Source organism: Saccopteryx leptura, chromosome 2, assembly GCF_036850995.1.
Source record: "Saccopteryx leptura isolate mSacLep1 chromosome 2, mSacLep1_pri_phased_curated, whole genome shotgun sequence".
NCBI classification, from domain to species: Eukaryota; Metazoa; Chordata; class Mammalia; order Chiroptera; family Emballonuridae; genus Saccopteryx; species Saccopteryx leptura.
The window spans coordinates 285,882,182-285,908,447 of NC_089504.1; the positions used below are offsets into that span (position 1 = coordinate 285,882,182).

Here is a 26,266-nt window from a genome sequence, read left to right on the forward strand (position 1 = left end):
TGGGTCCTCTGCATCCTAGTCTGATACTCCATCCACTGCGCCACCATCTGATCAGGCTGTTGTATTTTTTTAAAGATTTTGCTTATTCATTTTAGAGAGGAGAGAGAGAGAGAAAGGGGGGGAGGAGCAGGAAGTATCAACTCCCATATGTGCCTTGACCAGGCAAGCTTGGGGTTTTGAACCAGTGACCTCAGCATTCCAGGTTGACACTTTATCCACTGTACCACCTCAAGTCAGGCTGTTTGGTTTTTTGTTGGTGCTCCAAATAACGGTGCGGAATTAAGGAAACACACTTTGTCAAAACAAAAACGATGGGACCCGGAGGACTCCTCAAACTGCCTGGCAGTATCTGAGTGCCTCATAGCCCCAGTTAACTTTATTATATAGACATATGCAAATCAAGGACCCTGATACAAAGTTGCACAGCAAAGGCTAAGACAAGAACTCTCCCAAGGCAAAAACAGGATACATTAGTGAAATTTACAAACATCTGAAACAAACAAAGAGTCAGAGGAAAGGCATTTATATTGCTTCCAGCAACCCAACGAAGCAAGTGGAGTGAGTGCAAATACTCAGCATCAAAGCCAAATATGGAGATGGAGGGGGGAGAACTTAGCCTTTTGCTAAGCCTCGAATCTATAATGGCTTTTTGCCATTAACGGTCCACAACATGTTGGTTTTTTGTTTTTAATTCAGTGAGAGGAGGGAAGACAAAGAGACAGACTCCTGCATGCTCCTGGACAGGGATCCACCCAGAAAGCCTACTAGAGGGTGATGCTCTGCCCATCTGGGGTGTTGCTCTGTTGCTCAGCAACCAAGCTCTTCTTAGCGCCTGAGGCAGAGGCCATGGAGCCATCCTCAGCACCTGGGGCCAACTTGCTCCAATTGAGCCATGGCTGTAGGAGGGGAAGAAAGAGAGAGAGAGAGAGAGAAAGAGAGAGAGAGAGAGAAGCTAAAGGGGATGGAGAAGCAGATGGGCATTTCTTCTGTGTGCCCTGACCAGGACATTCATGTGCCAGGCCAACACTCTACCACTGAGCCAACTGGCCAGGACCCATAGTTGCTTCACTTAAGTTGTGCATTGATGGCTTCTCATGCATGCCTTGACAGAGGATCTGACATGTGGCTCAAGCTGAGCTAGTGATCCCTTGCTTAAATTGGTGAACTTTGGACTCAAGCTCCAACATTGGGATCGTGTTAATGATCCCATACACAAGCCAGTGACTCCGTGCTCAAGTCAGCAACCTTGGGATTTCTAACTGGCAACCTCGGCATCCTGGGTTCTATCCATTGTGCCACCACTGGTCAGGCTGCAATGAAATACTTCCGTGGAGAGTGAGACAGTTCCAACTGTATTGATACAGAACAGTGTTCAATATACAAGTGAAAAAGCAAACTTCAGAATACTGGATGCCATTTTATGGTATTTTACACATGTACCTAATATGTATTGTACACTTGAATATACATAAAGTATCTTCGGAAGGATACAAACTGGTAATGGTAGTTGTCTCAGGGAAGGAACCAGGTTGCTAGGGAATTGGGATGATATCCTGTGAATATTTTTACCACATCCATTTATTATTAGTGAAAATAATTTTAAGATTAAGAAAAAAGCCTGACCAGGTGGTGGTGCAGTGGATAGAGCATCGGACTGGGATGCTGAGGACCCAGGTTCAAGACTCCAAGGTCGCCAGCTTGAGCGTGGGCTTATCTGGTTTGAGCAAAATCCCACCAGTTTGAACCCAAGGTCGCTGGCTCCAGCAAGGAGTTACTCGGTCTGCTGAAGCCCACGGTCAAGGCACATGTGAGAAAGTAATCAATGAACAACTAAGGTGTTGTAACGCGCAATGAAAAACTAATGATTGATGCTTCTCATCTCTCTCCGTTCCTGTCTGTCCTTGTCTATCCCTCTCTCTGACTCACTCTCCGTCTCTGTAAAAAAAAAGAAAAAAGAAAAAAACCCAGCCCTGGCTGGTTGCTCAGCGGATAGAGTGTTGGCCTGATGTATGAATGTCCCTGGTTCAAGTCCAGGGTACACAGGAGAAGCGAGAAGCGGCCATCTGCTTCTCCACCCCTTCCCTTTCTCTCTCTCTCCCCCTCCTGCAGCTATGGCTTGATTTGTTCAAGTGCCTTACCCCCGGGGGCTGAGGATGGCTTTGTTGCAAGTATGGCCCACAAGGACAGACCATTTGCCCCAGACAGGGGCTGCCGAGTGGATACTGGTTGGGGCACATGCAGGAGTCTCTCTCTCTCCTCGTCTCACTTGAAAAATAAAAAAATAAAAAAACAGAAAAAGAAAAGCCCAAGAACAACACAAAAAACGTTCGTTCCGCCAGCTATAAGCTCCTTTTGACAAATAACATGTTTTGCTGTCATACCTTATTTTCAGAGGCATCCTTTTTTTTATCCATCTCCACCTCGGGGCTCAATGAATAATTGACAAAGAGCCTTCTAGAGTGTGCTACCTCCTCCAAGGAATTCCTTTAAATTCCTCTCTGTCCCTTTTCTACCAAAGTCATTTTTTGGGATCTCATTTGAATCTTGAATCTAGACATCATATAGGTAACTAACTGTTCAGTGGGATCAGTTGAGTAGAAGAGGTTGGGCGTATGTCTATGTATCTATCTAGTCTGGATGTCTTTCTTGCCAGCCCAATTAGGGATGACAGACTTCTTACCTTTCTAATTTCTATTCTCACTCAAACCTAAATCTGGAAGTGAAGTGGTCTCTTTAAGAACTGGTGTGATGGCCCCGCCCGTTAAAGAGATCAGCTGAGTGTGTAAGTCACATGACTTCGGTGTCTCTTCCGACCTCTGAAGCTGGGGCTGCATGTGCAGCTGTGAGGGACCCCGCTGGGGGTGGGGGCACTGTGCCCCCACCCCCATCCTCCTCCTGAGTCTTCTGTCCGCAGCTCCGTTTGGCCTGTTGGGGGAGGAGACGCGCCAGGTGAGGGGCTAACGCAGTAGAGATTTCAGGAAATGCTACCCTTGAAGGGGGTGGTTGGAATCTAGGGCGTCAAGGGGTGGAGGGGCAATGGTGGCTGCAAGGAGAAGAGTTCTTCAACTTGAGGGTGGGGGCAGCCGTGGAGCAGGGCGGGTATGAGGGCTTCCTGTCTGCTGGGGAAATTTGGACTCGTACTCAGCCCTGAGTTACCCAGGTCCAGGCAGTGGTAGTTTTTCTTCCTCCCCTTAGCTTCATGCCCTGATCTCTCAAGCAGGGTAAGGGCAGTTCTGACTCTTAAACCCTCTCCTTCACCCTACCAAGATACCTTTAGTTCCGACACATATTTCTCTTGCCTAGGCCCCACCCTGTGTCTGTCCCCAAGCTGCTCCTTTGCCCTCTGTCTCTCCCTACTCCTGTTCTCTTCACCCTCCACCATTCCATGTTTTAGGTGTCTCTGGAGGTCATCCCTGACCAGGTGGGCACCCCCCAGAACCTGCTTCATATCCGAGCAGTGGGCACCAATTCCACACTGCACTATGTGTGGAGCAGCCTTGGGCCTCCAGCTGTGCTTCTGGTGGCCACCAATACCCCCTACAGCAACCTGAGTGTCAACTGGAGCCGGCTGCTCTCCCCTGAGCCTGATGGGGGCCTGATGGTGCTCCCCAAGGACAGCATCCAGTTTTCTTCTGCCCTTGTCTTTACCAGGGTGAGGAGGTGTGGGAAAACCAAGGGGAAGAGGAGAGGGTTCATCAAATTAGAGGGAGGAACTGAGGAGTGGGTGTATTAAGTAGAGTCAGGTGTGAGAATCTGGGCATATGGTCCAGTGAGTGATTGTGGTGGTGGTGGGGGGGGGTTGATTCAGAAGAAAGCTGGACTCAGGCAAGCCCAGTCCCACCCCACCCCACCCCACCCCACCCACCAGCTGTTTGAGTTTGACAGCACCAACACGTCTGATGCAGCAGCAAAGCCTCCAGGAAAACCATATCCCCCGTACTCCTTGGCTGAATTCTCCTGGAACAACATCACTGACTCACTGGATCCTGCCACCCTGAGTGCCACATTTCGAGGCCACCTCAGACACGACCCCACCAGGGCTTTTGCCAATGGCAGCCTGGTTTTCAGGGTAAGGGCATGGGAAGCAGAAGAACTCAAAAACCTGGTTTATGAGGGTGGGAGTTAATGATGGGAGTGGCCTTCATGTACAGACACCCATCTGCTTCCCACACCCCCGTGCCTCCTCCATCTTAGGTGCAGGCTTTCTCCAGATCCGGCCGAGCAGCCCAACCCCCTCACCTCCTGCACACAGTGGACACTTGCCAGCTAGAGGTGGCGCTGGTTGGGGCCTCTCCCCGAGGAAATCGCTCCATTTTTGGGCTGGAGGTAGCCACCTTAGGCCAGGGCCCTGACTGCCCCTCAATGCTGGTGCAGCAGTCCATCAACGATGAATATGCACCTGCCGTTTTCCAGGTCAGCCTTCAGCAGAGAGGCAAGTGGGTGGGGGAATGTAGATGGAACCCCAATTAGGACCTCAGACATCATCCAACTGTTTATCATTTAGCAACACTTTATTCAGCTTTTAGAGCTGGGCACCATGCTATTAAATTTGGCTAAGGCCCTGGCCGGTTGGCTCAGTGGTAGAGCATCGGCCTGGCATGCAGGAGTCCCGGGTTCGATTCCCGGCCAGGGCACACAGGAGAAGCGCCCATCTGCTTCTCCACCCCTCCCCCTCTCCTTCCTCTCTGTCTCTCTCTCCCCCTCCCGCAGCCAAGGCTCCATTGGAGCAAAGTTGGCCCGGGCGCTGAGGATGGCTCTATGGCCTCTGCCTCAGGCGCTAGAATGGCTCTGGTTGCAACAGAGCAACGCCCCCTGGTGGGCATGCCGGGTGGATCCCGGTCAGGCGCATGCTGGAGTCTGACTGCCTCCCCGTTTCCAACTTCAGAAAAATACAAAAAAATAAAAAATAAAATTGGCTCAGTCTCTGCTCTCAGCAGGGAAGACAGAAGGCAGAAGGCAGGCAGTGCAGTGTGAATCAGTGCTCTGGCGCATGGGATGTGCAAGGGCCTAGGGGCCCAGAGGAGGGAGCTGAGTGTAGGCTTGCAGAGAGTCGGAATTGGAAAACCACCCAGTGCTCATCCAGTCCACCTCCCCTCTCTACAGAGGAAAGATCGAGGTCCTGGTACAAACAGCCTGTGAGTTCTAAAACCAGGCCCAGGACTCAGGATAACTAGTGACAGATGAAGTCTGAGAATGGTAGAGGTACAGAAGAGTCACATACAGGTTGGTCCTCCTCACCCTGCCTTGCCTTTCTCCCCAGTTGGACCAGTTGCTGTGGGGCTCCCTCCCAACAGGCTTTGTGCAGTGGCGACCAGTGGCTTTCTCCCAGAAGAAGGGGAACCGAGAATCATCCCTTCCATGCCAAGCTTCACCTCTTTATCCCACCTTGGCGTACTTTCTCCCCCAGTCACCCATTGTCCGAGCCTTCTTTGGGTCACAGGACAACTTCTGTGCATTCAATTTGACATTTGGGACTTCTACAGGTCCTGGCTACTGGGATCAATACTACCTCAGCTGGTGAGAGTTGGGTTCTGGGCCGAGGGTTTGGGAGGTGGAAGTGGAGGAGGGCTGGGCCTCTCAGCCTTTCCTTTTAAGCCTGCTGACCTCTTTCTCACTCTGCTTGCTCTAGGTCAATGCTCCTGGGTATGGGTACCCCTCCAGTGGATGCCTTGTCCCCGCTAGTCCTAGGCATCATGGCGATGGCCCTGGGTACTCCAGGGTTCGTGCTGCTGGCAGGAGGCCTGTTTCTGCTGCTGGGCCCCAAAAGGCACTCAGAATATCAGCCCATAAATTGAGGCCTGCTCTCAAGAGGGAAGGACATTACTGGACTTGCCATGCTATGCCTTAAACCTCTGCAGGTTTGAGGGTCAATGTTTCCAGCCAGCTACTCCTTTCTCCCATCTTGCTTTTCTGCAGAACCTCAGAGACTAGCATCAACTTCATATTCTGGATGACCAGGAACAGGTTATTGCTAGAGGGCTGGTGCACTTGGAGTTGCCTCGCTGCCCCTCTAGACCCCATTTCTCTTGGATGGGATTCACAGGCTGAAATGAAAAGCTTTCTGACTGGTTGCTGCCTTGTGGGCATGAAATAGACCATTTTGTCCCAGGGTTTGTCTCTGTGAGTGTTGTTGGGTTGGTTCCAGAGAATAAAAAGGCTAAGTGGTGGGTGTGGAGGGCAGGTTTCTGTGTATGGCCCCATTTTCTCACCAGATCTAGTTCTTTCTCTTCACATGAGACCAAAGTTCCTCCCAGCCACTCTCCATCATGTGGAGCAGGGAAGTTTCTGGCGTAGTATGAATCAAACAAGGAAGGGACACTTGTGACTCAGGTGCAAAGATAAAGAAAGAGCCAAGTAAGACTGTAGTAGTCATTTACTGTCACACCCACTCCCCCACACACATTCACACGGGGTTAACACCAGCCTCTGTGCCTTCCAACCACTCCCCAGCACCACATGTGTGGACACAGATGGGGAAACACATATGCGCACGCGTGCGCGCACACACACACACACACACACACACACACACACACCCCTTTTGGGAAGCAGGTTTCTCTGTCCGCTCCTCTCTTCTGGGCCGTTTGGAGATTAGAAGTTACAGGGGCCTAATAGGTTGGAAAGGAGGAGGCAGCAGCTCTGGGCTGGAGCAGTTGTAATAGTCCTGACTGAGGTTAAAGGGCCTGTGAGGGCCAGTCGTGGAGGGTCTTCAACCCACACCTCCAGGGTGGTTTTACCCAACATGAAAGTCCTATTTGATCTGATGTCCAGTCTTTATCTTTAGGCATGAGCAATATTTCCAGTCTCGTTGAGGGCCTCTGCTGAGACAACTGGCACAAAAATGGTCAGAGTTTTGGCTGTGGCTCTGCACACTGCCTCACAGGAGGCTGGAGAGTAGAAAAGAGTCCAGCAGTGGTGGGCCCTCGTGGCTGTAGTGGGATGCTGCTCACGAAGGAACCATGCTTCTCCTAGTCCTGGCCTGGTGTTCTCAGCATCCTTAAGGAACATAACTGTTTACCTCTTTCTCTGCAAGAAAACATCTGGTCTACCTCCCTCCCTCATGACTATCCCAGGTTCCTAAGGTGAAGGACATCTCCAATTGGAAGAGAGGGAGGAAGGCAGTCCAAGCTCTGATTGGATGGGACCCTGTCCAGTTAGTAGCAGGGTTCATTTCATCGAGGCACCCAGGCTGAGGGCAAGAGGACTCAGTGGTTCAGCCCCAGGGGCGAGGCCTGTAGTCTGAGTGGGCATAGTCGGGGTAGTCCAGGCGGCTCTCGGTGGCAGTGAACATGCGCTCAGGCTCCACCACGAACATGTAGTAGAGGTTCCACACCAGCATGGACAGCAGGGGCAGGAACGTCAGGCCATAGCCGAAACCTCGGAAGGAGCGGCCCACAGCAAAGGTCAGCCAGTATATCAGCCTGCCAGGGTGAGAAAAGGTCAGGCCACCCCCAGGGTAGCTAAGTAGCAGTAGGCTGAGGTGGGAAGAACACACAGCGAGGGAGGTAGATGAGGGTTGATAGGTACGACTGATACTTCTAAAGACAGTACATGTTTATGTACTGTGTGCCAGGCACACTGATAGTTACTCAAGGGGCACTACGTATTTAATTTAGACTTCCGGCCCTGGCCAGTTAGTTCAGTCAGTTAAGTGCATCAGACCAAAACAACAAGGTTGCGGGTTCAATACCCAGTCAGGGCACACACAGGAAGCAACCAATGAATGCACAACGAAGTGGAACAACAAATGAATGCTTCCCTTTCTCCCTCTCTCTCTCTCTCTCTCTCTCTCTCTCTCTAATAATCAATCAATAAATTAAAAAAAGAAGAAGCCCTGGCCAGATACTTAAGTTGGTTGGAGTGTCATCCCAGAATGTAGAAATTACCGGTTCAATTCCTAGTCAGGGCACATACAGGAGCAGCTTGATGTTTCTGTCCTCCCTACTTCTCTCAAAAAAAAAAAAAAATTGTTTTTTAGACTTCCTCACATTGCTATGAGGTGAGTTTATTATTCCCCTCCCTCTTTTGTTTACTTTTCAAAAATTTTGTGTGTGTGTATGGTGTTTTTTGTGGTTTTGTTTTTTTGGGAGGGGTTTCTTTTTTGTATGAGAGACAGACAGGAAGGGAGAGAGATGAAAAATGTCAACTCATAGTTGTGTTACTTTAGTTCATTGATTGTTTCTCGTATGTGCCGTGACCCTGGGTGCTCCAGCCAACCCAGTGACCCCTTGCTCAAGCCTGCAACCTTGGACTCAAGCCAGACCTTGGACTTCAAACCACAGATCTTTGGGCTCAAGCCAGCGACCATGGGATAATATCTATGATCCCATACTCGAGCCAGCGACACTGCGCTCAAGCTGGATGAAACTGCGCACAAACCAGTGACCTTGGGGTTTTGAAGTGGGGTTCTCAGTGTCCCAGGTCGACCTTTTATTCACTGTGCCACCACCTGGTCAGGCTACTTTTCAAAATTTTTTTTAAAGATTTTTTTAAATTAATATTTATTCATTATAGAAAGGGAAGAGAGAGAGAGAGAGAGAGAGAGAGAGAGAGAAGGGGGAAGGAGCAGGAAGCATCAACTCCCATATGTGCCTTGACCAGGCAAGCCCAGGGTTTTGAACCGGCGACCTCAGTGTTCCAGGTTGATGCTTTATCCATTGCGCCACCACAGATCAGGCAACTGCTCAAATTTTAATTAAAATTTTTTGAGTAGGCAATATAGTCACATGGTTCAGAATTCAATGCATATAGTTGTCTTTTTTTTCTTTTGGCTTGTTTTTGAGAGAGAAAGAAGAAGGGAGAAAAATGAGAAGCATCAACTTTTAGTTGCGTCACTTTAGTTCACTGATTGCTTTCTCATACGTGCCTTGACTAGGAGGCTGCAGCTGAGCCAGTGACCCCTTGCTCAAGCCAGTGACCTTGGGCTTGAAGCCAGCGACCTTTACGCTCAAACCAGCAAAACTTGGGCTCAAGCCAGTGACCTTGGGTTTTTGAACCTGGGACCTCAGTGTCTCAGGAAGACACTCTACCCACTGCGCCACCACCAGTCAGGTGGTACCAATGCATACAGTAAAATGTCTTCCTCTACCGACCCCCAACCACTCTGTTCTCTTCTGCCTGGGGTATTCTCCACCTCTACTCCACTCCCACCCCAGGCATCCAATATTATGGTTTCTTGAGCCACAGTGATTTTTTTACATATCTATGAGCAAAAAGATTTATATTTTCCTCCTACCACCACTTTTTATTTTATTTTATTTTATTATTTTTTTTTTCTTTTCATTTTTCTGAAGCTGGAAACAGGGAGAGACAGTCAGACAGACTCCCGCATGCGCCCGACCAGGATCCTCCCGGCACGCCCACCATGGGGCGACGCTCTGCCCACCAGGGGGCGATGCTCTGCCCATCCTGGGCGTCGCCATGTTGTGACCAGAGCCACTCTAGCGCCTGAGGCAGAGGCCACAGAGCCATCCCCAGCGCCCGGGCCATCTTTGCTCCAATGGAGCCTTAGCTGCGGGAGGGGACGAGAGAGACAGAGAGGAAAGCGCGGCGGAGGGGTGGAGAAGCAAATGGGTGCTTCTCCTGTGTGCCCTGGCCGGGAATCGAACCCGGGTCCTCCGCACGCTAGGCCGACGCTCTACCGCTGAGCCAACCGGCCAGGGCCTACCACCACTTTTTAAGCTTGGTAGCATACTATGTAGACTATTATGCACATTGACTTTTTTCCCATTTTAAATATCATGGAGACTATTTTCATCAGTATATAAACAGTTTCTTCATCCTTTTACAAATACAATACATTGCACTGTATTTCCCCTTTCACAGATGAAGAAACTAAGATTCCAAAGGGGTTAAGTAAGACTAGTTTAGGGTCACACATCTGGGAAATAGTAAAACTGTGATTTGAACCCAAGCCTGTTCACCACCCCCTCTCCTGCCATTTCAGAGGGGCAGAGGAAAAGAAGAGAGTAAGGAAGGCAGCTTCAAGAGGGCTTGAAGCCCAGAGGGATGAGTAAGCCACAACCAAAGTGCCCCTCTGGGAAGATCCACTAAAAATACACACTCCCCCATGGGGGAAGGCGGCAGCTTCCTCTTAATAGGTGAAGAACAACTTATTACAAAATTGACATGCCTCTACATTTTTACCTGTTAAACATAGGGAAGAGTAACTGCTGGCTTCTCTATTGCACCAGGAGGCAGCATGTTACAATAATGGTAAAAGTTCACATTCAGCAAGCCCTTACCAAGAGCCAGGCTATTGTATTCACTCTACGTGATTTAACTCAATCCTCACAGCACCTTCATTTCATAGATGAAATGGATGATGATGAAACAGATGCAAAATGCTTAAATAACTTGTCCATGGTAGAGAAGAAAGGACTTTGAATGAGGGAAGGAAGGGACCTGTATTCTAGTCCTGTCCCTTCTGCTGACTGACCTGAGTGACTCTCCCCCAATCTGTCATGATTTCCTCTCTATAAAATGGGTAGGATGGCCCTGGCCAGTTGGCTCAGTGGTAGAGTGTCAGCCTGGTGTGCAGGAGTCCCGGGTTCGATTCCCGGCCAGGGCACACAGGAGAAGCGCCCATCTGCTTCTCCACCCCTCCCCCTCTCCTTCCTCTCTGTCTCTCTCTTCCCCTCCCACAGCCAAACCTCCATTGGAGCAAAGTTGGCCCAGGCGCTGAGGATGGCTCTGTGGCCTCTGTCTCAGGTGCTAGAATGGCTCTGGTTGCAGCAGAGCAACGCCTCAGATGGGCAAAGCATCGCCCCCTGGTGGGCGTGCCGGGTGGATCCCGGTCCGGTGCATGCAGGAGTCTGTCTGACTGGCTCCCCGTTTCCAACTTCAGAAAAATACAAAAAAAAAAAAAAAAAATGGGTAGGATGGACCAGACAATCGCTGAGTCTTCATCTCCCTGATGATTCTTACTGCTTAAGCCAACTTATATCTGAGACCAACATTACCCGAGAGGAAGATGGGAAGTGGAGTTACACGAGCGGGGACATTTATCTCAGGAAACATCTACTGGGAGAAAATGCAGGGCTGCGTGATGGGAGCCTGGTGGGACAGATGACCACTAGACAACAATCAGAAGTAACAGGAAGACAAATTTTAGCTCAATAGAAAGAACATTTTAGCAGTTAAAGCAACCTGGAATCATAGATCAAAAGTGACAAAAGGAAATATATTAGAGAAAAAGTGTGAAGACCTGCATTTATTTGGTTTCAGAAATTCAAAGGTACCTTCTGGGTTAACAGTTCACGTGAAAGCACACCTAAGGATATCAAGTGACTGTAAATTCTACATGGAAGAGAATAATGAGGCTGCCATGATAGCTAATATAGCCTTGGTTTGTATGAGCAGGACAATATCCTTGACCAGGCCCCCTCACCCTGTATGACAAGCAGGAGAATTTCCTGCCCAGAGGGAAGGACCCAGGACAGTGAAGGAATCAGGGCCACTTAGCAAAGTAAACACTACGGAAGCAGGGTGTTGGAGGGAGGGTATTGAGAGCTGTTGTCAAATTTCTAAATCTGTCCTAGGCAAGTTCAGAGACCAGTCAGGGCAGCAGTTTTTTTAGCACAATATAGGGAATTTTGTATTCATTAGGATCTTTGAAAAATGAAACAGATTACCTGAGCACTTGGTTATAGGGGGTGTTCAACTAGAGGCCAATGGCTACTTGATCTGATTGTCACAGAGGAGTGACTGCAATGGGTGGGAAGCTGGGTCTATACGACACCTGAAAGCCTTTCAGTTCTAGATGGCTAACTGTCTCTGAAATCAGCTTCCAGTGGAAGACATGCAAGCTTATCACCTGCCACCAGGTGAGGTGAGGTGAAGTACAAAGGAGAGAGTGGACTCACCTTTCCAGGGCACACATTCGGGCTGATGCAGGATCCAGAAAGCTCCCTGTTCCTGGCTCTCCAGATATTCAGACACGGGTTACTTTAGCACCAGTACCTCCCCTGTGCCCAACGCCCAGCCCCAACTCACCGGGAGACTGCGAAGAGGCCAGTGAGAAGAGGGAGCAGCTTGAGGGTGTCTTGGGGCAGGTAGGTGGAAAGCACAGCCAGGTTGAAGAAGTAGAGGATGAAGAGCTGGACCGACTGGGCCACATACTGCCGGTGGATCTCCACCTCCCGCCGTGGCTCCCCAAAGGGTTGCAGGGCAGAAAAGCACAACAGGCTCAATCCATATACCAGGAGCCCTGGGCAGGGGTGGGGGTGGAGGGGGTGGAGAACCTGGGTCAGAATGGAACAGGAGGCAGGAAGCAGGGGCATGAGCTCTACCACAGAGGAACTTAGGGGGTCCTGGGAGGGGAGAGGCACAGAGGGTGTGGGAGGCCCTGAGGGTCTAGGCTGAGTGAAGAAAAAGTCTTGCTCCCCAAGCCAGGCAGGCCCTGACTGAAGGTTCAGTTCCCAGATGCCCCCTTCCTTCTCACAGGGCCCCAGCTCACCCAGCACGATGGGGAAGGTGGCGAAGACACCACAGCGCAGTGTGTAGACAAGGCGTGAACTCATGGTGGGCAGCCGAGGGGCATCGAAAGGCAGGAAGGTGTATGCCCCATACAACAGGCAGGGGAAGAGGATGAGGGCAGCTCCCACCGAGGCCACGGCCCTCAGCCCCTCATGGCCCCCACAGCTCCCGAAGCTCCCACAGGAGTGGCCGGGTGGCCTCACCACAGCTTCGGCCCACTTGTGCTCAGAGGGCTCAGGTTGGGTGGTTCGGGTGGGCAGGAAGGTCCGGCGACGCTCACCCTCGCCCACCTCACAACGCACAAGGTCCTCCTGGGGCCGCCGCTCAATGCACTGTAGGTCAATGGGCACAAAGGCCCGGATCGCCTTCTCAGGCAGCAGGTTGACATCATCTTCAGGCAACTCCTCTAGCTTGCTGAGTGGTTCCGACTCAAGGGGCTCAGGCTCAATGTCCCGCCAGCCAGGGGGGTCTGGGAACAGGGCACTGGGCTGCGGGCCAGTCCCCCAGGGCAAAGTAGCAGCCTCACTCACTGTGCTGTCTAGACCATCCTCAGCCCCCTCTCCAGCTGTGGGAGACCCAGCTGAAGACCTCACTCTAGAGGACTCAGCACCGGGGGACTCAGTCCCACCTTCCCCTTCTGGCTGCCGGCCATTGGGAACCAAGTCCTGGGGTGGGCTCTTCTCCAGGGCCTCAGGCCTCTTCACTTCCAACAGGGCCAGGGTCTCAGGTTCTGTCATCCTGGGACCTCAGTTCTAGAGTCTACCGTGAGGTCATGTCACTGTGGAGGTTAGCAGAAGAAAGCTCTGTCAGAAGCTCCTGTCCTCTGGCCCTTAGGATGAGTTGATAAAATGGGATCGCTCTAGGGCAGCTGGCCTCATGGGCTTTTGCCCCTTCTGGGACCTTAGGAAGAACATGATATGGAGGAAGGTGTTGAGCAGGAGGCAGGAGGGAAGTAAGCAGCTGAAATGGAGGCACCCTCTCGACATCAAATGCAATCTAGCAGGAGAGGGTGAGTCAGGGGGCATAGGCCCTGGTAGCTGTGACCTCAGCTAGTCCCCCCCTGGGGTCATTGCCACCCTAATGCAGAATAGGAGGAAGAAGAGGCGCCTAGAATTTTGTTAAGAGCTCCCTTCCCACTAAAGATCTCCTTGTGGACAGAGAGGCTGTCCCTTTACCTTCAAATCTCCCTTCTCCCTTGAGATCCCTGCATGGAACTCTCCTGGCAACTGATACCAGTGATTTCCTGACAAATCTGTCCCAAGAAACTGGCAGTAATAGTGCACCCTGTTCTTTAGTCTCCAGTCTGGGTATTTGGGCAATTTCTAAACTCCTCACTGGCCCACCTCATCAATCTCGGGAGGGCCTAGGTCTGTGCATTCTGATTTCTAGGTCCAATCATGGCTGTTTTCTATGCCTCCTCTCCTGTCTTTCTCCTCTCCTTACCATCCATCCCTGTTTCACTGCTCCTTGATGGGGCTGACCCCCTCCCTCTACCTCCTTAAATGCCTCTTACCCCCTTGCCATTTGGACCCATGACACCCTCTTACTTTGCATCTGGAGAGAGGTGGAGGGTCGGTCCCCAGCGTCAGCGTCAGCAAAGGAGCTGCCCAGCTACCTGCTGGCTCTGCAAGTATTTCTTTCTCTCCCTCCCTTTACCTGTGTCTCCAAACCAGTCTGACCAGAGCAGGTGGGGCCCAGATTAAAGGGGCAGGCCCCGCCCTGCTGAATCTGCCGACAGAAAAAGCATTAGAACAGGATGTCATTCTTTCTGAAAGTGGGGGGGGGGGGGCAGCTGGTCATAAATGGGTGTGTTCTAGGTAAATGGGATATACATATAGGAGCTCCCACCTCAGGAAAGCAGAGGTGAACCATCGGGTTTGTGCATCAAAGGGTGTTTAAAGTAGGTTGGAATACCCAGAAAAGAGGTGGAATTTCTACACTTATTTACTCAATATTTATTGAGCACCTATTATTAGCTAGGCACTATTCTAGGCATAGAAAGGGAAGAGAACAAGATTACAGGCAAGGTCTCTGCTCTTGAGGAGCTTGTTCTATTGGAGTAACAGATAATAAAGAAGTTTAGCAACTAAATCAATAAGATAATTTCAGTAGGAAAAACCTATTCGCCAAGGTGCCATTTGAGCTGAGACCTAAAGGGAAACCGAGTATGAATGTTCCAGGCAAGGGAACAGGGAGTGAAAGGCCAATAAGTAGGAAAGACTTATGCTGTTTCAGAAACAGAAAAGGGGTGGGTGGCTGGAACCAGGATGATAATGGTCAAAGGGAAATTTATGTTTCCACTACATCGTGTACACAGCACCCCAAAACCCGAAACACCTTGCTTTTTAGCTTAGGTTTAAGGTCAAGAAAGCAATAGGCATCCAGGAATCCAAGGTGATCTTTTCAGTAGGAGGACAGAGGGGGGACAGAAACATGAGGGAGTGGTTCCTCATTCCTTTGGGACCTTACCTTTCTAAAGTCATTTGGGCTTTGTGTGGGGAGGTGTATAAGGGTTGTTCATTTTTGTCTCCAGAACCCAGCATTTGAGGCCGGAAAAGAGCAGGTGTTCAATAAATGTTTGCTGGACTGGAAATCTTTGAGAGGGAGAGTCTGAAGGGCTAAGGCGCTGTACAAGTCACGTCTTGGAATGCCTTACTCTTGTTTTGTTCGGCTCTTTATAAGAAAATTTTCACATACATTTTTGTTTTGTTTTGTTTTGTTTAAATAATGGGAAAAAGGCAGACTTGTAATCACTCTAATCTAAAAAGTACTTGGCTCAAATGGTGAGGGGGAGCAGAATGATGGACTAAATAACCACTGTAGGACAAAGCAAAGTCATAGTCCTAGCTCCCAGCATGAGCCCATCTACCGCATCCCGCTTAGCTTCATTCAGCCCATTGACTGGGTCCACTGTTCATTCTCTGGTAGCTTTGTCAATAAAGTTTTCCTTAAGGACTTGAGGAAGCCCGAAGGAGGCTATACTGCCCGAAGTTAGTTCGGGCAACTTCCCGGGAGGGAAAACGAATTTCGCGAGATTTGGTAGCAGCAGGCCACTGGCCCGCAACTGTGGAGCTGCTATCGCGAGATGTGGCAGGAAGAGGAGGAGCTGTCGCAGGCAGCCGCCTTACAACGATGGCGGCCGAGCAGGGCCGGTCGTGGTGGCGGCTGCGGCTACGGTCGGAGACAGCAGTGGTAGCAGTAGCGGTGGGTGGCGGGGGCCTGTGACCGGGAGCCATCCCCGGATCCGGGCATCATGAGCCAAGGCCCCGCCACAGGGGAGAGCAGCGAGCCCGACGCTAAAGTCCTTCACACTAAGCGACTTTACCGGTGAGAGGGGCCGGAGCGTGAGTGCAGCTGCGGAGGGAAGTAGGGGACAGCGAGGTTTGGGGCCTTTGGGCGGCTGGTGCCAGCATGCGGGGCTGGGGTGCGGGCGATGGAGAGGTTGCAGTTTTGGAGGGGGCGGGGGGCGGGGTCCCGTAATCCGTGATGGAGCTGAAAGTGGGAATTGGGTTGCTGAGAGGTTTGGATAGAAGCACGTGGAGGACTCCCCTCCGCGGTGCGCGGTGAGCTAGGTATAGGCACCGAGCTTTGCGGATTTGGGTAAGAAGGTGGGAATTGAGGGGTTGGGAAGGTAAAGCGTGGGGTCAGAGATGGAGAAACCCGGAAGGGAATAGTACTAAGAAGCCTGTAGGATTTACTGGAGAGAGAGCCAGGTTCAGGTCCTTGCCTTGTCACCTCTCTGTGTGTGACCTTAGGAATGAGTTTTCTCATCATTAAAAGGAGAGATTTGGATGTAATACTCTCTGAAGCCTCTTATGGCTCTAATTCTTCGGAATCTAAATGAAAACAAAGGCCGGAAAGACTGTTGAACCGAAAGAGGCATGAAAGACTTTGAGGCGATTGGCCTTAGGTCATGGTAGCCCCCATTTCAGGGCACCAGGGGACTCCTGATTCCTGCCGTCCTGCCAACCTCATGACAGCAGTCTTTTGCCAGGCAACTTACATTCTTAGTTTCTGATTTCCACAGTGCTATGCACACTCCTCAACATCTTCAACCCTCTATTGGGAACAGGCCAGTATGAACTCTTCCCACCCTGGGTCAAGGACTTTTTGTGGGGGGCAGTTAGAATATGGGCTGTAGAACTGGATCGAAATAGAATGAAGCATAGAAATCAAGCTGAGTTTTCTGCTTTCTAATAGGGAGTAGGGTTCAGGCTCAGGTTCTACTGAACAGAACTGTTTGCATGAGAAGACTGCCCGCTGAACCCTGGGCCCCATCTTGGCAGTGAAAGAGTCAAGAGCATGTGTCTTTTCCTCCTCTGAGTAGGCATCCTGCCTGCTCTGGCTTTGTAAGTCAAAAGATGGGGTAGTATAGGCTGCTCCCAAAATAGAAAAGTGATCCAATCCAGCAGCCCCTGGGCTGCCGCTGTGGGTTGCCCCAAGCAGTCCCAGTGAGGAATTGGCTGGGGTAGCACGTGTGCCTTGTCATGCTGCCAAGTGTCAGCACTGCCTTCAGACAGAGCATGGGCAGTGTCTGCAGGATTCCTTGTCTCCAGCTTTTAGTAATGGCTTTGGTCATCCTTCTAATCATTGTCAAGTGTAGTTCTTTTTCAAGTCTGTACCTTCACAGGACTGACTGATTTAAGCTGATGTATTTGTATGTGTGGCTTACATGTGTGCACATAGGTATCTCTGACTGTAATTGTATGTTGTTGACTTTAGCGGGGTAGAAATTTGAGGCAGCAGGTCTCTGTTTTATTCTTTATTATAGCAGCGGTGACTGATGGAAGGAACTGGAGGAGTGAGGTCTGATTTCAGTGCCCAGGATAAATTTATCGTTAGACCATGAAACTGTTACTCAGAGCTTTAGTAAATTCAGGACATTTCCATGGTGAGCTGTTTCCAAAAATGAAATTCTGAAGTTTTTTAAGTCTCTCAGAAGAAAAGGCAGCTGGAGAAGAGATGCTGGAAGTAATACAAGCACAAATTAATTAGGCCAATTAACTTAAAAAATATTTTTCTTTTTTTAACACTGTGCTTGGTCCTGGCCGGTTGGCTCAGCAGTAGTATTGGCCAGGTTTGTGGATGTCCCAGGTTCAATTCCCAGTCAGGGCACATAGGAGAAGCAACCATCTGCTTCTCACCCCTCCCCCCCTCTTTTTCTCCTGCAACCATGGCTTGATTGGTTCGAATGAGTTGACCTTGGGTGCTGAGGATGGCAGTATGGTCTCTGCCTCAGGAGCAAAAAAAAAAAAAAAAAAAAAAAAAGGCCCTGTTGCTGAGCAATGGAGCAACAGCCCCAGATGGGCAGAGCATTGCCCCACAGGGGGCTTGCTGGGTGGATCCTGGTCCTGGCACATGCCAGAGTCTGTCACTGCCTCCCCTCCTCTCTCTAAAATGAAAAAGAAGCCTGACCTCTGGTGGTGCAGTGGATAAAGCGTCGACCTGGGAACACTGAGGTTGCCGGTTCAAAACCCTGCACTTGTCTGGTCAAGGCATATATGGGAGTTGATACTTCCTGCTCCTCCCCCCTTTCTCTCTCTTTCTCTCTCTCTCTCTCTCTCCCCTCCCCCTCCCTCCTCTCTAAAATGAATAAATAAAAATTAATTAATTAATTAAAAATTAAATTAAATTAAAAAGAAGTTAAAAAAAAACAATACTGCTTGGCCTGGAATTGCAGTAGTGAATGAGACACAGGACAATTTTTGTGATTCTGTTCTAAAAGAGATTACAGTTTAGTGGAGGAGCTATGGTCTGATGGGGAATGGAGAAAAAAGTACTGAGTCCACTGAGGTTTAAGAATTTATGATTACCCAGTATTTATAAAGAACTTATAAAACTCAACACCAGGAAGACAGGAATCAGTTAAAAAATAGACAAAAGATCTGAATAGACACTTCTCCACAGAGGATGTAAAAAGGCCCATAGGTATATGAAAAAATGCTAAATGACACTAGTCAGAGATTTGCAAATTAAAACCACATGAGATATACAGTAATCTCACACCTGCTAGAGTGGCTCTCATTAACAAATCAATAAGCAAGTGCTGGTGAGGGTGTGGAGAAGAGGAAACCCTCCTGCACTGCTGGTGGGAATGCAGACTCCTGCAGCCACTGTGGAAAACAGTATGGTGCTTCCTCAAAAAATTAAAAATGGAGCCCTGGCTCATTGGGTAGAGTGTTAGCCTGGCATATGGATCTCCCTGGTTTGATTCCCGGTCAGGGCACACAAGAGAAGCGACCATCTGCTCCCTCCCCTTCCCCTTTTTCTCCCTCTTCTCCCACAGTGAGTGACTTGATTGGTTTCAGCATTGGTCCTGGGCACTGAGGATAGCAGATAGCTTGGTTGATTCAAGCATTTGCCAGATGGGCATATGTGGGGAGTCTGTCTCTCTTATCTCCCCTCCTCTCACTTAAAAAAAAAAGTAAGAATGGAGCCGCCTAGCCTGACCTGTGGTGGTGCAGTGGATAAAGTGTCGACCTGGAATGCTGAGGTCACTGGTTCGAAACCCTGGACTTGCCTGGTCATGGCACATGTGGGAGTTGATGTTTCTTGCTCCTCCTCCATTCTCTCTCTCTCTCTCTCTCTCTGTCTCTCTCCTCTAAAATGAAGAAATAAAATCTTTTAAAAAAATGGAACTGCCTTATGACCCAGCTATCCCACTTATAGGGATATATCCTATGATTCCCAAAACACTAATTCAAAAGAAGATATGCACCTCTGCGTTCATGGGAGCGTGTTTGCAATAGCCAAGATCTGGAAACAACCCAAGTATCCATCAGTGGATGAGAAGATAAAAAAGCTGTGGCATGCCTGACCAGGCGGTGGCACAGTGGCTAGAGTGTCGGACTGGGATGTGGAGGACCCAGGTTCGAGATCCCGAGGTCACCAGCATGAGTGCCGGCTCATCTGGTTTGAGCAAGGCTCACCAGCTTGAGCCCAAGGTCGCTCGCTCGAGCAAGGGGTCACTCGGTCTGCTGTAGCCCCCCAGTCAAGGTGCATATGAGAAAGCAATCAATGAACAACTAAGGAGCTACAATGAAGAATTGATGTTTCTCATCTCTCTCCCTTCCTGTCTGTCTGTCCCTATCTGTCCCCCTCTCTGACTCTGTCTCTGCCACATAAAAACAACAACAAAAACTGTGGCACATTTACACAATGTAATATTACTCGGCCATAAAAAAGAAGGAAATCTTACATTTTGCAACAACATGGATGGACCTGGAGGGTATTATGCTAAGTGAAATAAGCCAGGCAGAGAAAGACAAATACCATATGATCTCAATTATATGTGGAGTATAATGAACACAATAAACTGAGGAACAAAATAGAAACAGGTAGGGTCACAGAGGAAAGATGGACAGCTGTCAAGGGGAAGGGAGAAGAAAGAATGGAATAAAAGAAGGTGAAGGGATTAGCCAAAATCATATTTACATAATACATATATACAGACAGCAGGGTAGCAATAGCCAGAGGGAAGAGGGGAAATAGGGATGGAAAGCACTTTGCATGGGGCATTGATGTGTTTAGAGGATGTTATAGTGAGTGGGACACTTGAAACAATGTCAAGAGAATAAATTAGAAATAGAAATTTAGGCCCTGGCCAATTGGCTCAGTGGTAGAGTGTTGGCAGGCATGTGGATGTCCTGGGTTCGATTCCTGGTCAGGGCACACAGGAGAAGCGCCCATCTGCTTCTCTGCCCTTCCCCCTTTCCTTCCTCTCTGTCTCTCTCTTCCCCTCCTGCAGCCAAGGCTCCATTAGAGCAAAGTTGGCCTGGGTGCTGAGGAGGGCTCCATGGCCCTCCGCTTCAGGTGCTAGAATGGCTCCAGTTTCAACGGGGCAATGCCCCAGATGGGCAGAGTATCGCCCCCTAGTGGGCTTGCCAGGTGGATCCCAGTAGGGCACATGCAGAAGTCTGTCTCTGTCTCCCCGCTTTTTACTTCAGAAAAATACAAAAAAAAAAGAAGAAAGAAAAATTGAAAGCTAAAAAAAAGAATTTGCAATTAGACCTTAGAATAGTGGAGGGTTTTTGTTTGTCTTTTTGTGACAGAGAGTCAAAAAGAGGGACAGATAGGGACAGACAGACAGGAAGGGAGAGAGATGAGAAGCATCAATTCTTTGTTGTGGCTCCTTAGTTGTTCATTGATTGATTTCTCATATGTGCCTTGACCGGGAGGGGAGGGACTCCAGCAGAGCGAGTGACCTTGGGCTCAAAGCTGGAGAGCTTTGCTCAAACCAAATGAACCTGTTCTCAAGCTGGCGACCTCAGGGTCTCAAACCTGGGTCCTTCGCATCCCAATCCAACACTAATCACTGTGCCACCACCTGGTCAGGCAGAGTAGTGGTTATTAACCTTATTTGGATTGAGAATCTAAGGAGAGCTCTGGAGCCTCTCCACAAAAATATATACATAGTCCTTACATCTTCCTATGGCACTGAAGTTAAAAGCCCTGTTCTGAGGCCTGGCATGTGGTGGTACAGTGAATAAAGCGTTGATGCAGAATGTCGAGGTTGCTGATTCAAAACCCTGGGCTTGCCCGGTCGGAGCATATAAGAAGCAAGCAATGAACAACTAAAGTGAGGCAACTATGAGTTGATGCTCTGCACACTCTATTCTCTCCCTCTCTCTAAAAATCAATACCCCCCCCCCCCCCCGCAAAAAAAACCCTGCCCTGGGGATTAAGCTGGTATAGAGTAATTACTGATTGCTCCCGGACACTGCTCCTGCCATCAAGGGCCAGGCTTGCTAAAAGGAGTTGGCCCCCTTCTCTAGGCAGCCCAGAAAGTGTTTGCAGAAATGCTGTGTTCTCAAGATTGCCTGTGAGAAGGCCTTAATTACCATCCCACCCACTCATCTGGGTTCTGGGGGTCACTTTGCCCTGTAACGGGCAGCTTTTATGGTGTACCACCTGAGTCCCCACAGAGTGCTCACCCGCTGTGACCCGCTTTCCTTAGCCTGGGAGCACGTGTGTTCTGAAACAACCTTGGATTGTTTTGGGAATCATCACTTCTTGGTTTTTGGTTGCTTTTGTGTTCAGAGCTCTGCCTGATTCATTTGTTCACACAGCTGCTGTCTGTCATCTCTGGATTTTACCCTTCCAGAGATGACACCTGCCTCTGGCATTTCTTAGCCATCCATAGAGTTTCCTTGTCCTTTTCTGTTAGTTTCTGGAATCTCCTCCTCAGCCTTATAACAAAGATGGAGATTTATACTTATTGAGCACTTAAAGGCACTGTTATAAATGCATTCTGTATTAACTAATTTAATCCTCATATAGTAGGTGATAATGTTAATTCCCATTATGCTTTTTTTTTTTTCCTGTATTTTTCTGAAGCCGGAAACGGGGAGAGACAGTCAGACAGACTCCCGCATGTGCCCGACCAGGATCCACCCAGCACGCCCACCAGGGGGCGATGCTCTGCCCCTCCGGGGCGTTGCTCTGTTGCGACCAGAGCCACTCTAGCGCCTGGGGCAGAGGCTGAGGAGCCATCCCCAGCGCCCAGGCCATCCTTGCTCCAGTGGAGCCTCCGCTGCGGGAGGGGAAGAGAGAGACAGAGAGGAAGGAGAGGGGGAGGGGTAGAGAAGCAGATGGGTGCTTCTCCTGTGTGCCCTGGCCGGGAATCAAATCCAGGACTTCTGCACGCCAGGCCGACGCTCTACCACTGAGCCAACTGGCCAGGGCTTTTTTTTTTTTTTTAATTCAGTGAGAGGAGAGGAGGCAGAGAGACAGACTCCTCCATGCACCCCAATGGGATCCACTTGGCAAGCCCAATAAGGGATGATGCTGTGCCCATTTGGGGCATTGCTCCGTTGTTCAGCAACCCAGCTCTTCTTAGTGCCTGAGGCAGAGGCCATGGAGCCGTCCTCAGCGCCCTGGGCCAACTCATTCCAGTGAAGCCATGGCTGCAGGCTGGTGGCTGGGGCAAGAGAGGGAAGGGTAGAGAAGCAAATAGGTGCCTCTGTGTGCCAACTGGGAATCAAACCTGGGACATTCACATGCTGGGCCAATGCTCTACCACTGAGCCAACTGGCCAGGGCCAATTCCCATTTTATAGATGGAAGAAGTGAGACATAAGGAATTTACGTATTTTGCCCAGGACCACATAGCTGGTAAGAATTAGAACCAGGATTTAAACCTAGGCAGTCTGGTTCCAGAGCCTACACTCTGTATTAAACAATCCCTTCAGCAGAATCCAGAAGATCTATGATAAGGCAGCTTAGGAACTGTGCCCCCTCCTTCCCCACTACTTTTTCTTACTCCACTATTCTTTTTCTTTTACTTTTTTTTTTTTTTTCAGAGACAGAGAGATAGACAGGGACAGACAGACAGGAACGGAGAGATGAGAAGCATCAATCATTAGTTTTTCGTTGCACATTGTGACTCCTTAGTTGTTCATTGATTGCTTTCTCATATGTGCCTTGACACCGCGGGCCTTCAGCAGACCGAGTAACCCCTTGCTCGAGCCAGCGACCTTGGGTCCAAGCTGGTGAGCTTTTGCTCAAACTAGATGAGCCTGCACTCAAGCCGGTGACCTTGGGGTCTCGAACCTGGGTCATTCTGCATCCCAGTAGAATGTTCTATCCACTGTGCCACCGCCTGGTCAGGCTTTTTTTACTATTTTTAAAAAGATTTTATTCATTTTAGAGAGAGAGAGAGAGAAGTGGGGGGAGGAGCAGGAAGCATCAACTCCCATATGTGCCTTGATTGGGCAAGCCCAGGGTTTTAGACCAGCAACGCCAGCATTCCAGGTTGACACTTTTATCCACTGCGCCACCACAGGTCAGGCCAGTCTTTTTCTTTTTTTATGTTTATTTTATTGATTTCAGAGAGAGGAAGGGAGAGAGCAGGAGAGATCAAACTGGCATCCTGAGCTTCAAGACAATACTCTAACCAACCGAGCTATCTGGCCAGGGCAATACCCCACTATTTCAAAGCACAATTTTATACTAGGAATACGTTTCCTTTCTGTCATAAATAATACACCCATACATAATAATAATACTTTTTAGTGTGTGTGTGTGAGAGAGGGAGTGGGAATACAGAGGAAGGGAGAGAGATGAGAAACATCATCAACTCATAGTTGTGACACCTTAGTTGTTCATTGATTGCTTTCTTTTTATTTATTTATTTATTTATTTATTTTTTACAGAGACAGAGAGAGAGTCAGAGAGAGGGATAGACAGGGACAGACAGACAGGAACGGAGAGAGATGAGAAGCATCAATCATTAGTTTTTTATTGCGCGTTGCAACACCTTAGTTGTTCATTGATTGCTTTCTCGTATGTGCTTTGACCACGGGCCTTCAGCAGACCGAGTAACCCCTTGCTGGAGCCAGCAACCTTGGGTTCAAGGTGGTGGGCTTTTGCTCAAACCAGATGAGCTCAAGCTGGCGACCTCGGGGTCTTGAACCCGGGTCCTCTGCATCCCAGTCCGACGCTCTATCCACTGCGCCACCGCCTGGTCAGGCCATTGATTGCTTTCTCATATGTGCCTTGACCTGGGTTGGGGGCACCAGCCGAACCAGTGACCCCTTACTCAAGCCAGTAACCTTTGGGCTCAAGCCAGCGACCTTGGATCATGTCTGTGATCCCATTCTCAAACTGGTAGACCCATGCTCAAGCTGAATGAACCCGTGCTCAATCTGGCACCCTTGGGGTTTCAAACCTTAGTCCTCACCATCCCAGGCTGACACCACCACCTGGTCAGGCTAATAATTCATTTATTCCATCATTTATTAAACGCCCACCATTTACCAATGCTGTGTGTAAATTTATTTTTTTTTCATTTTTCTGAAGCTGGAAACAGGGAGAGACAGTCAGACAGACTCCCGCATGCGCCGGACCGGGATCCACCCGGCACGCCCACCATGGGGCGACTCTCTGCCCACCAGGGGGCGATGCTCTGCCCATCCTGGGCGTCGCCATGTTGCGACCAGAGCCACTCTAGCGCCTGGGGCAGAGGCCACAGAGCCATCCCCAGCGCCCGGGCCATGTTTGCTCCAGTGGAGCCTTGGCTGCGGGAGGGGAAGAGAGAGACAGAGAGGAAAGCGCGGCGGAGGGGTGGAGAAGCAAATGGGCGCTTCTCCTGTGTGCCCTGGCCGGAATCGAACCCGGGTCCTCCGCACGCTAGGCCGACGCTCTACCGCTGAGCCAACCGGCCAGGGCTGTGTAAATTATTTTAATTCTCACAACAGTACACTGAGGTAGCTGCTATTTTTTTCTCCATTTTTATCACGGTAACTAAGGCTTAAAGAGATTAGGTAATTGGCTGCCCAAAGTTACAGAGTTCTTAAGGCATAGCCAGGGTTCAAACCTTGTATTTTCTGCCTGGGATCACAGCCTATGCTCTTTATTTTTTTTAAAGACTTTATTTATTCATTTTAGAGAGGGGAGAGAGAGAAAGAGAGAAGGGAGGAGCAGGAAGCATCAACTCCCATATGTGCCTTGACCAGGCAAGCCCAGGGTTTTGAACCGGCGACCTCAGCGTTCCAGGTCGACGCTTTATCCACTGCGCCACCACAGGTCAGGCACAGCCTATGCTCTTTCCATTGAGAGGGTCCACCTTCTCATACCACAGGGCTTCTCTTCCTTGACACTGTTGACATTTTGGGCAGGATAGTGACTGTGGTGAACTGTCCCATGTATTGTGGGGTGTCTAGCAACACCAGCTAAATGACAGTAGCAACTCCTCTCTACTCTCAATTGTGACAATCAGTACTGTCTCTGTTATTGCCAGATAACCCCTGGGAGGGCTGCTGTATCAGGATGGAGACTATTTATCTTGTTTTACACAGAGATCAACCTATAGCTTTCCCATTTCCCTACCCCTAATTCTTGAGGGTCAGTGCCCTAGCATCCTAGGTGGGCTGTACATGGCTCAGGGACTGTTTGCCTGTATTTCCCTGCAGGGCTGTGGTGGAGGCTGTGCATCGACTTGACCTCATCCTTTGCAACAAAACTGCTTATCAAGAAGTGTTCAAGCCAGAGAACGTTAGCCTGAGGAACAAGTAAGCTAGAAACTAAATCACAGATCCTTACAGTTTTTCTACCTCTTTTCACCTAAAACCGTCACATATAGACACATGTTCTCTCTTATCTCCTGTCCGCATGGTACAACGATGGTCTCTGAAGTCTCTGGCCCTCCTAAGAAAGGAGATGGGGATCTCTCCCTTTATCTGCAGCTTCTACATCTAATAAACTGGAGCCATAGATTGGCGTTTGAGTTGGGAATTGGCCATACTGCATAATGAAAGGGAGAAAAAGGGGCTAAAAAGCAGAGGGGAAAAAAAGACAGGAAGGTACAGGGAAAGAAAATGAAACTTGTTAAAATTCTTACTGTCCTGTCTATCTTTTGGGGCTTCTACTATCTTCTAGCACTGCTATTGTCCTGGGTCATACTTATTGAGCCTTAATGGCTCTTGGGAGGCCCCAAGATTTGTCAGTAGGGTATTGGTCAGTGCCTCTTTGCCCTCAGTTCTTGTGTCTTTCACCAAGGAATGGGCAGTCTCATGCTCCTCTGCATCCTTCCAGGCTGCGTGAACTTTGTGTCAAGCTTATGTTCCTGCACCCAGTGGACTATGGGAGGAAGGCTGAGGAGCTGCTATGGAGAAAGGTATACTATGAAGTTATCCAGCTTATCAAGACTAACAAAAAGGTAAGGGGAGATCCTAGGTATTGGAAAGAAATGTGTCTAAAGAGGGGAAGCTAAGGAAGGAAGAAACAGCCCGGAAAGTGGGCCATAACATAATTGGAGACAGGAGGGCATTAGATAGAATTAGGATTGGGGA

At 49.5% G+C, this 26,266-nt stretch overlaps 3 protein-coding genes across 8 annotated transcripts in view; 2 read left to right on the top strand and 1 right to left on the bottom strand.

Annotated features, from left to right (window-relative positions):
- The first annotated feature begins 2,791 nt into the window (after positions 1 to 2,791).
- GLMP (glycosylated lysosomal membrane protein) lies at positions 2,792 to 6,110 on the top strand. Of its 2 annotated transcripts, XM_066362191.1 has the most exons (6): positions 2,792 to 2,949; positions 3,395 to 3,652; positions 3,869 to 4,069; positions 4,195 to 4,413; positions 5,261 to 5,517; positions 5,630 to 6,110. In XM_066362191.1, the coding sequence occupies exons 1-6, from the start codon at positions 2,833 to 2,835 to the stop codon at positions 5,793 to 5,795; spliced, it is 1,218 nt and encodes a 405-aa protein (XP_066218288.1). In that variant the 5' UTR covers positions 2,792 to 2,832; the 3' UTR covers positions 5,796 to 6,110. The 2 variants fall into 2 exon arrangements, with proteins under 2 accessions (XP_066218288.1, XP_066218289.1); XM_066362192.1 differs by lacking the exon at positions 5,261 to 5,517.
- Positions 6,111 to 6,358: 248 nt separating this feature from the next.
- TMEM79 (transmembrane protein 79) lies at positions 6,359 to 14,138 on the bottom strand. Of its 3 annotated transcripts, none has more exons than XM_066362194.1 (4): positions 14,025 to 14,138; positions 12,458 to 13,255; positions 11,995 to 12,208; positions 6,359 to 7,421 (listed from the first exon to the last, which is right to left on the bottom strand). In XM_066362194.1, the coding sequence occupies exons 2-4, from the start codon at positions 13,212 to 13,214 to the stop codon at positions 7,214 to 7,216; spliced, it is 1,179 nt and encodes a 392-aa protein (XP_066218291.1). In that variant the 5' UTR covers positions 13,215 to 13,255; positions 14,025 to 14,138; the 3' UTR covers positions 6,359 to 7,213. The 3 variants fall into 3 exon arrangements, with proteins under 3 accessions (XP_066218291.1, XP_066218292.1, XP_066218290.1); XM_066362195.1 differs by having other exon boundaries at positions 6,359 to 7,377; positions 12,458 to 13,377; positions 14,025 to 14,122; XM_066362193.1 differs by having other exon boundaries at positions 12,458 to 13,377; positions 14,025 to 14,122.
- A 1,440-nt stretch (positions 14,139 to 15,578) lies between these two features.
- The window catches only part of SMG5 (SMG5 nonsense mediated mRNA decay factor), a 37,919-nt gene continuing 27,231 nt past the window's right edge, over positions 15,579 to 26,266 (top strand). For 2 of the 3 annotated variants that reach the window (XM_066362196.1, XM_066362197.1), the window contains exons 1-3: positions 15,579 to 15,804; positions 25,388 to 25,486; positions 26,010 to 26,133. In XM_066362196.1, the coding sequence (XP_066218293.1) occupies positions 15,731 to 15,804; positions 25,388 to 25,486; positions 26,010 to 26,133 (297 nt within the window). In that variant the 5' untranslated portion in view covers positions 15,579 to 15,730. Of the gene's footprint in view, positions 15,805 to 24,863; positions 25,002 to 25,387; positions 25,487 to 26,009; positions 26,134 to 26,266 lie in introns of all 3 variants that reach the window. The other variant, XM_066362198.1, reaches the window with a different exon arrangement.